Source organism: Arachis duranensis, chromosome 6 (genome assembly GCF_000817695.3).
Source record: "Arachis duranensis cultivar V14167 chromosome 6, aradu.V14167.gnm2.J7QH, whole genome shotgun sequence".
In the NCBI taxonomy this organism is placed as follows: Eukaryota; Viridiplantae; Streptophyta; class Magnoliopsida; order Fabales; family Fabaceae; genus Arachis; species Arachis duranensis.
Window position 1 is genome coordinate 8,981,190 of NC_029777.3, and position 11,687 is coordinate 8,992,876.

Consider the following 11,687-nt stretch of genomic DNA (forward strand, 5'->3'; position numbering starts at 1 on the left):
TGAGAGTTCCAAACAACTTGGCTCATTTCTTGTTCAATTTCTGCATGTCCCTTGTACCCGTTTAATTTACTTGGAATCTTCTTCATGATGTGCCAAATACACCAACGGTGAATTGTTGTTGGCATACAGGCCTCTAAAGCCCTTTTCATTGATGCGCATTGATCGATGAGGAACCCTTTCAGAGCATTTCCTCCCATGCAACGAAGCCAACATTGAAATAACCATTTGAATGATTCAATTTCTTCATTTTTCATCAAAGATCATCCAAGAAGTGTTGACTGACCGTGGTAATTCACCCCGACAAAAGAACCACAAATCAAATTATACCTTAAACAAATTACCATAGTGTAGAATGAAAAATCATTAGGTACACCCAACAAACGCTTTTTATACACCCAAAAAACAACCAATATACACCTCTGCCGCGGATTCATAAAATTACATTAATTTAGAATCATAAAAAGGGACAGTTTGTTACCTGTTTGTTTTGTAGGTGGTGTCAAATAAAATAACATCTCCGAAATACTCAAAGGTAGCTCTACTTCTTGCATCGGTCCAAAAAGCCAGCTTAATTGATTGATCCTCCTCGAGTTCAAGCTCAAAAAAGAAATTCTGATTCTTCTCTTTCATTCGTAGCAAATATTCCCCGAATTCCTTTGCATCTTCTTATTCAGAAACATTACGCACTGCTCTCGTAATCTAATTCATCACATCCTTTTCAATAAAATTTAACTCGCGGTGACCACCGGCAGCCGCAACAAATGATTGGTAACTTTTGCTTGGTCTAATACCAGCCTCTTCGTTATTCTCTATTGTACGACGAATGGACATGCTTAGTTCACTGTGCTGTTTGAGCATCTCTGCTTTACTTGGACATCAAGGGTGTGAATGATCCAGCACAACCTTTGAAATGATCCAAGCACCAACATCCTTCAATGTGTGTATATAAATTCTTGCAGGACAGTTTAAACCGGCTGTTGGATTCGTCTTCTTGTTCAGAGATATTTTAGATTTCCATTTTCCCTCTCTGCTACATGTAATTAATTGATTCTTAATCTCGTTCCCTTCCTATTTGTGCTCCGAACTCTTATAGAAAAACCTGCAGCCTTGGCGTAGTTCCTGTAAAATTTTCCAGCATCTTCAAGGGTGGTAAAGGTCATTCCAATCTTCGAAACAAACTGGTCATCAATAACAGAGAGATGCTGCAGAATACACAATGTCAAAAACTAAAAATACACCCAATCATTACTGATATAATACATCCAAATGGCAACAACTCAACTAAAATGATAATAAAAGCCATAAACTGTAAATACACAGGTTGCAGAATACACCATGACAAAAAATAAAAATACACCCAATCATGTCTGATATAATACACTCGAACGACAACAACTCAGCTAAAATAACAAAAAAAATAATAAACTGTAAATATACATGCTGCAGAATACACCATGTCAAAAACTAAAAACACACCCAATCATGTCTGATATAATACACCCGAACGACAACAACTGAGATAAAATAACAGAAAAAGCCATAAACTGTAAATACACCCACACTTCCCGCAACAATACACCCAAAAAGTTCTTATCTACACCCGAGCGTCTGCTATAAATTCCAGATAATCAATCAAAACTAATACATTAGATTCAATCCACAGATTTATGTTCACGCGTTAGTTTCACAGTCAATGTTCACGAATTATTCAGCTGCACAATGCTATACAAATTACTGCAACAAAATTCAGAGTAATCGTATGTAAATCAAACCTCAGGAACTTCGTTAGATTCAAATTCATAATCCACTTCACCCTGATTAAGCTAACAATCTGAGGTTGAATCATCCATTATCTTCAAAACGAGTTCAAACTTTGATTTCAGAAAACAAAAAAACCGAATAGAAAACAAAACTGGAGTTACAGAGAGAGAAAAACGAGAAGAAGAAGAACGAGAAGAAGAACGAAGAAGGAAATAAGAAGAACGGGCAAATCTAGAGATAAGGAGAACGAAGAAGGAAACAAATCTTTTAAATTTAGTAGTTATATATACGCGGGATCTTTATATAGCGCGTGTGTGGGACGTAACCCTTGCAGCGCGTTTTGGGTTTTTATTTGTTAATTAACTTGTAAAGCATACAAGCCCTAATGGCTTGTATGCAGAGCTTTTCTGATATTTTTATTGATTTTAAAAACGTAACTTGTGCAATTAAAATTTAAAAACCGATTTTGGTGTACCACACCAATTTTAAAGATTATTTTGGAACTTAACTCAACACTCGTTGACTAGTTTTTATTCAATCCCACCCCCCGAATTGTCAAGAAACTATAACTAGTCCATTTCATTTACTGTGTTTATTCAAAGATTTTCCTTTATTTTTTCCAATAAACGTCACGACCGAAGCCTAAAACACAAATTCACAATCTGAAAGTTTACATATCCATCAAAGTCAACAAGGAATGCAAACGAAATACTGACAAAGACTATGTAATCCCTATTTGACTAAATCTTGTGGTAGACAATTAGACTCCGTCTAAACTCTAATACTCTTTTCGATTGTCAGCATCCTCCATCAGTTCCCTCTTATGGCATTTACAAACCAAAACTTTTTAACAAGAGAATAAACACTTTTTCCCCCTCTATCATAAATCATAATACATATTTTATTTTATTTTTCCATTTCATTAAGAAGTATGCTCTATCCACAACAATAATAAAAGACAGCCCTGTGAATCGAAAAGCATCAACTAATGCTGGAATACAAAATGCTTTACCCAAAAATATGAAGTCCTAGTTATTAAATTAATTATATTTCAAAAATATCCCATCTGAATATTCTTGTACTCAAAGTCAATCGCTAGTGTAGTGATTATTGATCTGAATAATTTAATGTTAAGTCTTAAATCGATATTTATTGCCATTGATGATGACGCGATGATGATCCTAAAACTTGAATTCACTTTTAATTACCCCAAAGCAAGAGGAAAAAAGTGGACTCTATTTGGTAAAACTTTCGGCATTGGTTTTCTTTTCTCCACCCAGCAATTCGAAACTATGACCTTATTGACTTTTTCAGCTAATTAATTAGTTGATTAAATCAAAATTGACCATTTCTCCTATCCTATATAAAAATATTTCGTCCAATTTATAATTCTCATGGACTAGACCAATATATATTATATAGAATAAACACTTAATTAATCTGTAATGACTTTACTTCTTAACAATTTTTTTATTGTTATTAAAATATTTGAGAATTACTCTTTGGCAAATAAATTAGTCTCTTTATCGTTTGAATCAAATTTTCAATATGTTTATGATACAAATAAGTTTTTAACGAATGCTATTATAAGACAATTAAGTCACTAAAAAATATTATTATCAAATAAATTAATTATCTTTTAAAACAACAAAAAAATTAATCTGTTTAATAAGAATAATTCTCAAAAGCTTTTTAAAAATTAAAATTTATTTAGAAATAAAATATCAAATTTTTTTTTTGGAACGGATATTTTCTGTTTTCTGTATTATATATGCATGCCTTACTAAATACGGGGAAAAAACTATCAGGCCATCCCACCCACCAAAAAATTTTATAATGTTTTTAGTGTACAAATCAATTTTTATATCCCAAAATTGATGTTTAAGCTAGTAATTTCTTGGCTGCTATAGAAATATAGAATACAATCAATAATTATAAGTAATCATCCTTGGAAACCATTAATCATGATTGTCAGTAACTTGTTTTTGGGATCTTGGGTAGCTAATGGCAATAACAATTGCCCACAAGCATCATAACAGATAGATATGTGATTCCTACCATGTGCCCACCACAAAAGTCAATCTTACTTATTATTATAGGAGTAAATGTTTAAATTGGTACTGAATAAATTTAAAATTGAATATTTTATTTTTAATAAATTTTTAATATTATTTTCGTTAGACAAATTAATTACTCTTGTTTTCATCAAATTTTTAAAATATGTATGGAATAAATAAATTTTTAAAAATTTTTATTATAATATCTTAAAAAAATATTATAAGATAAATTAATTTCTCTTTAAAATAATCGAGAGATCAATCTATTTTTCGAAAGTTTTTAAGACTTGTCGAGAGTAAAAATTCTTTGCAAAACAAAGTTTTTAATCTATAATTTATTAAAAACCTTTTTTTATTCTTATTATATATATTTTTTCTTTTCTATTTTCTTTCTGATAATAGAGTGGCCACCCACCAAAAGTGGTCCCGTTTCTTCGTTTGATTATTATTTTATTTCTTCTATCATTGTATTTAATGGGTACATCCCATGTTTCAAACTTAATGATCTACGGTTATTATTATTATTTATTTTTTTTTTCTGAGCACAGAGGAGTATGATTATTTTTCCTTGTTAAGGCAAACAAAAGGACTAACTTAATTAGGTGTGGGAGGTGGATAAAGAATCAAAACAAAATTGACAAATTTTATCTGTTGTTATAAACCAAAGGAAAAAAAATATTGGCAGAGACATTATGATATACACTTAATTAAATCAAAGTAATTATATTTCATAAATATCCTGCTAATGCCTTTTGGTAAAACATATCCGCGCAAGTTTGATCCTTTCAAGAGCCACTTCACACTTGCCATTAATTTTTCAAGTCTAACTATTTATCGTGAATCACATGGTCGCGTCTCTTATGCTTGTAGTTGTGGATTACTTGCGTAAATGGTAGCCGCTGCCATTGTCTTTCTCGTGATAGTTTTATTAGTCCCGATTTTTCCCCCTTTCTTTTCAACTCTTTGAAACATTCTCTTTTTTTTTGAACGAAAAGTTCAACACAACAAGTGGAGCAAGACAGTAGCAAAATACGAACAAGCTAAGAACAAAAAAGAATAAAAAGAGAAAGTAGATATCCCTTTGTCATCTCCGGCATTGCCATCAACAACAGAAGGGGTCTGCACCTAACCACTCCTTGTAGTTCAGAAAAGACAAGTTGATAATCTCCTCAACCCCTTTTCCCTTTGTTCTGAAATATCCTCCGATTCCGTTCCAACCATATGTTCCAAATGATTGCACAGAAGCACACCATCCACCTCTTGCACTCTTGCTTTGTTTTTGAGTTCTCAGTCCAACTTTGGTAGTGTTCCTTCACTGTACCTGGACAAGCCCATTGCATTCTAACAAATGACAACCAGGCACACCAAACCTTCCATGAAAAGCTACAACCAAGAAAGATATGGTGACCATATTCAACACCATTATTACATAACACACATAGATTATCTTCTTGGTGAATGACCCCAAGCCGACTCAGTCTTTCCTTTGTATTGACTCTTCCAATCAGGGCAAACCAGACAAACAACTCTACTCTGGGAGGAACCAGGCCTTTCCAAATAGTCCTTGTGAAACTGTAGCTTGATATATCCGCCGGAGCCATGTCCACCTGCAACACCTGCACAAATGAGTTAATAGAGAAAATTCCTTGTTTATCATATTTCCATACAACTCTATCCTCTCTTTAAAACATTCTCTTCCATAACGTAGGCCAAATTTGAGCAGTTTCTTTTTCTTTTCAAGTGGCTACCCTTATATGTTTTTTTGCAGGCCATAGCAACCCGTAATATATGTATTTTACATGCCTATTGTCCTACACGGAATTCCCTATATCATGACACTAATATTAGCCTAAAGTTCCAACTTAGGAATTCATTTAATGAAAATTAGTATTGGAGAATGTTTTAACATTCCTATCTAAGCCTAATACTATCTATTCTCTTCAGCAAATATATATCATCGTCTCAACTCTCGTACACATTATTTTTAATACGTGTATTTAATTATGATTTTTAACTTAATATCTCTTATAAAGTATGTTAGCTCGAGCATTCGAGTCTTTAGAAATATGTTTCTATTATTAAAAATTATCATTTTAAATCAAGATAATCAATAATAACTTCACATCTCCTAACTCATCTCTTTACAATTTTATTCAAATTATTTTATATACAAATAGAAAATATATAATATTGTGACTAATATTATACAATTTTTATGGGAAAAAATATAGATATATACTATTGTAAAAAGCCTAGTGGAAATTATCAATTGAGCACCTTGGAAGGTTAATTTGACATTAATCCAAATGGGGTATTAGGCTTAAGATAAAGATTATTGCTGGTGCTTCACCTTGAGCTAATGAAGTTTTATTATCGATGGTCCTTTCTGATATGAGTGATTCTTTTATTAGCTAATCACGAGATTCATTATGTCTTTATTCTCAAATTATCATATATTAAATGGCTAACCAAAGTTTATTGATTGCAATTATGAGTTGTACTTTAAAAAAGAATATCGATATTCATTTTTAGGAAAATAATACAATTTTGTTAAAAAGGCTCTTAATTATAAAAACATATAAATAAATATATAATCATCATAAGAAAATATAAATCAATATAGCACATGAGAGCACTATTGAATAAGTCTAGACAGATTATTTAAGATTTAACTAGTTCACTTGAAAGACGGGCTACCTTCAAAACTCTCGTGCTTCTTCGGCAGCTCCTACGTTGAAAAGTAAAAAAAATATATATATAAAATGAAAAAAAAAAAAACAAAAAACAAAACGTAAGTGGTTTGGTAAGAGTCATGCTCCATCTAACTTGACTTGATATTTGAGAACCATCAACTTTGACACATGGAAGCAAATAGATTTAAATTCAATCATAGCAGATTAAGATACATATTGTATTGTACCGTGTTTGCACCGACGAAAAAGAAAGAAGGAAAAAATAATAATAAAAATAAAAAGACTTTTATTTTATGATCATTTCCATTCAAATGACAAAGATATGGCTGTCAAGTCACCAGCAGCATAAAATTCTGATATTAAATTTTATGTAATCTAACTAAAAGAATTACCAAAAGAAATATATCTCTCATAATTTTAAGTAATATTACTAATCTTAGCTTGTATTTTGTGAAAACACAATTATGATGTAATGTGAGGCCTAATTTGATGGGTAATTATATGAATTTTTAATGAATTAAAAAAAGTACGACCTAATTTTGAATGATTGGTGTTGAATTAATATATCAAAGACATTGAATATTAAAATATTAATTATTAAAAAAATGATAAAGTAATTAAAGTTATGTCATGGTGTACGGTTTCTTCTAGAAGAGTATATATGAACACATTTGTATAATATGTTGGTTGCTACATATACACACACCCCTCTAGAAGACAGTGACCAACTTTGAGGCCATTCCCTTCTTTACTTCTCCATTTTAATAGTGACCACTGATTACTAGTCCCATAATCTGAACCTTAAGAATGGCCAAAAAGGCTTTGAATGAATGAATGAAAGAAAGAAGGGCACAGCCCAAGTTTGCTTTAGCAGATTCCAAGGTATCTGACTCAAACCTTTGCAATGGATTTGAAGGGCACATGTCATAATAATATTAATAATGTTTCTGATGGCCACATGTTTCTTGAGGCCAGTGGTGACTCTGAGGCTGATTTCATCAATCCCAACATGGTTGAACAACAACATGCTTATGAATATGGAATTCACAATATTGCAGATGTTGATGATGCTCAATCTTGCAGCTATGATGATGAATTTGAGAACCCTTCTGAGAAGCTAAAAGGGTGTTTGAATGCTGCTTCTTCTGCTGATGATGATCAAGATGGGGTGAAGAAAAAAGGTGACTTTTGTGGAAATTCATGTTGTGATGAAGATTTTGGGATGATGCAAGAACATTATAAGTCATGTGTCTCTGATGATTCATGTCTTGAGCCAGTAGATGAGGTGGAGAAGAGCAGGCAGTTCTGGGAAGCTTGTTTAGCTTCTTGATCAATTTGTGTTTGTGAGTGAGCATTTCTTTTTCTAAAGATCACTGCTTTTCTGGTTTCTCAGTATCCCAATTGAGGATTTGCTTCACCAGAAGCATTTATTCTTTTTTAACCTTATTCTTAAAAATATTGGGTTTGGGGGGTCCACTTTAATTGTATGCATACTTGAACAGAATTGTACACACTACACAAAAAAGTTTATGATTTTCACTCTTTCAAAGATTCAATAAGTTCTGCACTTAGTCCTATAATTGAATGTAGTAGACTGCATCATCATTCTCCCTTCTTTTCTTTATAACACTATTTGATTGATTTTGAAGGGCAGATGTGACATGGTTATTCCTCAAGCTATGTAACTATAGTTGTAATAGTAACATTTGTTTGAGATGTGTTGAAATTCAGATGATCACGTTTTTCCATGGCTGTGAGATTTAGGAAAGTTGGGTGTTGGGAAAGTTAGCCTGGGAAGACATATGGCCCAGCAGCCATAATAGCTGGAAAGTATAGGTTTCATTTGGTCCCACTCATTAAAAATCCTCAGTTCTTGGTGAGTTTCTGGACATGTATACTACTTGTATAGTTGAAACTTTGAATATAAGATGTGATGTTTATATAATTAAAAAATTAATCACTTTTCAACTCACATAGTACCATATACTTAATTGTGAATTTGTCAAAGGAAAAGATATTTTATCAGAAAATTCTAATCTTTATTATTGGATTTCAATCAGATTGAATTAAAATTAGTTGAATTTCTGTTTTCTGATAATAAGACGTAGAATTCAGTAATTTAATAATAATAATAATAATAATAATAATAATTGCCATATAATAATTGCTAATATGGTAATACTACAGTTATATTAAATTGTTAGTATTGTTAAAGGGTAAATTCAAGATCTTGCAAGGACATGGAGATTTGGAGTTATTAAACTAAAGATATAATCTGGAATATATTGAATTTGAACATAATACACATCATACACAGCAACATTTTTCAGGTTAAATCAAACTTGGTAGTTCCCTAAGAATTCTAATGCATAACAACCCCCTCCCCCCCTCTTTTCCCCCTCCTCTAGAAATTGTTCAGTACTATAACATACAGAAGAACTAAGAGATCAAATTCAGCCCTAAGCTGAACATAACCTCCTCACAAAATCCACAACAAACAAACAAATCATGTTCCATCTATCAACTATTTTGCACAAGCAAACCCTGCTTGTTGAGACAATCTGATACAAGTTACTAGTAACACACTGCTAAAAAAGGACACTAAGGTTCTTAACTAGATGAAAACAGTGGCCCCAACGATTCAGATATTGCAAATTTATCTATTATCTCCACATGACTGGTGTCTGTACTTCCTGTTGATGGGCTACTTGTGTTGACATTCGACCCCTCCGCAGTCAGTGGTGAACTCGAATCGTCTCCATAAGAGGGACTTGAGCACGAATTCCCAGGTTTGATATCAGTTAATGATACAGCAGATTGCTTGTTATAGCCAGAGCAACTTTTGGGGCTACAGAATTCTTGTTCAGGAGGAGGTTCTTGTTCTGAGCATCCTTCTTCTGTGTTTTCATCCAAACATTTCAAGAAGCAATGCTCTCTCTCGCTTAGAGACTGAACCTCCACTTCTTCCCCTTCACTGCTATGGCTGCAGTTAGCATCATCATCATGATCGTCATAATCTAACTTTGTTCCCCGCAATTCCCCGCTGGTATCTGTTAGTTGCTGACTGTCATATTCATCCTCAGATTGGCAATCTGATGAGCGAAATGACATGGGAGAATAACCGTCTGTTGCTGTTTCTTCGCGTTCTCTAAGTGTCTTCAATATCAGGGTCTTTAGTAAATTCATCACTTGGACCGCATGCATCAGAGCAGTTAATGGATCAGACATCTGTTCCAAGAGACAAAAATAACGACACAAATTAAAGTCATACGGTATAGTACTGTGCATTATTGTAATAAAGCTATAGAACCAAGTTGTAACAGCATGCTATACAGAAATGACAACTATTTTAACTGTAGTAAATATTGCAAATTGCAAATTCTTGTCTGAAAGAAGGTAAACATGACCAATTAATCCGTTGCTACAAAATTTTACATATCATTTCCTCAAAACATAAAGATACCATATCAAGTAAGTACAACAAGAAAATGCTAACAATTAATAAGGCTCCATACCTGAGTCATGTTTGGAGCAAAAACCATAGCAATATTTCTAGCATCCATTTTGTTATAATCCTCTTCTACAACAACATCAGCCATGAGATCAATGGCCCAGTTGAGCAAGGCTGACTCAGTTGGCTTTAGCTGCTTTACAAGCTCAACAGCATCTTCTTCTGTATTGCACTGAAGAACTTGTTCAGGGGAAAGTCCATCGAGCACTCCCGAAGGAAGTTCTCGGAACCAAGCTTTAATTAGCCCTGCCAAGCAATGAACATCAATGTCTTCCGGCACAATGCCTCTGTTCAGCTGGTCCCTTAATAGCCCCTCTTCACCGTTTTCCGGGTTTATCCTAAATATACCTTCAGCCTGAGAATTCAACGAAGAAACAAAACAAAGGGACAACAATTAGTTAGTCTCATATTCTAATACTGATTCTCACAAGGAATTAGTGTTACAATGTCATGAATTATGTACCTTTAGGCCTCCCTGTGAGTATAATCGCTCCTGCATTAGCAAGAGAATAGTGGGGACACTGTTTCCTTTTGAATCATAAGAACATTGCATTGATTCAGCTGAGACACCAAAAATACTAACACTGCAAGTATTGATGATGGAAAAATCACATTAGAATAACAGAATTACAAAATGTAAAAAAGTATCCATGAATTAAATATTCTAAAAGAGGGTGAAAATAAGCATGAGAACTTTTCAATCCTATGTTTCCGTTACCGTTAGGGATGCTTTTCAAGCAAATAAAGGTAAACGCTAATTTTTTTTTTTAGCTTTCAACAAACATTCCATCTAACTTTTAGTTATGAATCTGAGAATCTTCTTTCTTTCCTTTACTTTTCTCCCATCTAACGTTCTTCTATCACATATCTGAAGTCAACCCCAATAAACTTGACTAGTTTCAATGAAAGCATGGATTGTACGAAAAATGTTAAACGAAGTACCTAGCACTGGGAACAGGAGCGGGAACATGAACCTCTAACTCAACGGGAAGACCAAGGAAGCCATTGAAGCGATCGAAGGTGACATGACTAACGTGCTTAACGTTTGTGGGCCATCCAATCTCCATTTGATGAACGGTATTCGATATCACATCTTTGGGACTGTCTACACTGCAAGCCACCATTGATTTCCTAAGCGCCGCCAAAAGAACCGCCACCGGAGACAGCTGGTTCTGTTCGTCGTCATCTTGCTCCGACGCTCGCCTACCACCACCGCATCCAGCGCCCTTGCTCACCATCACTGCCCCTGTCATTCTTCTTATCTTGTCTCTGTATGTGTGTGTATAATGTGCAGGAATGAAGATGGAGACAAGAGAGGTTTAAATTTGAGGATGAGGCTTGTTACTTGTTTCGTTTGTTTGTGTTTGTGTGTGTGTGAGTGTGGGGTTCTGTGTTTGTTGCATTCATCTTCTTTTGAAGGCTCGCTCTCTCTCTTTTTGTACTTCAACGGCCACTCGTTTCAAATTTTGCTTTATCTACAGTCTTCTCTCTCTTTACTCCTCCTTTTTGTCTCATAATTACCCCTCTTTGCCACTCCACATTCAACACCTTACACCAGAAACATTTTCTCCTATTAAATCTACTCTCTGTAATTGGAACATCATGTTTTCATTTATGATTTTTTATTTATTTTTTAAATATTTTTAATTATATACAATTTATGAA

General features: G+C 33.6%; 1 protein-coding gene across 1 annotated transcript; it reads right to left on the minus strand.

Moving 5' to 3' along the window:
* Positions 1–8,880: 8,880 nt before the first annotated feature.
* Positions 8,881–11,469, minus strand: LOC107492540 (rho GTPase-activating protein 2). The gene is made up of 4 exons (XM_016113583.3): positions 10,965–11,469; positions 10,486–10,606; positions 10,027–10,377; positions 8,881–9,739 (listed from the first exon to the last, which is right to left on the minus strand). The coding sequence occupies exons 1-4, from the start codon at positions 11,273–11,275 to the stop codon at positions 9,122–9,124; spliced, it is 1,401 nt and encodes a 466-aa protein (XP_015969069.1). The 5' UTR covers positions 11,276–11,469; the 3' UTR covers positions 8,881–9,121.
* Positions 11,470–11,687: the final 218 nt, after the last annotated feature.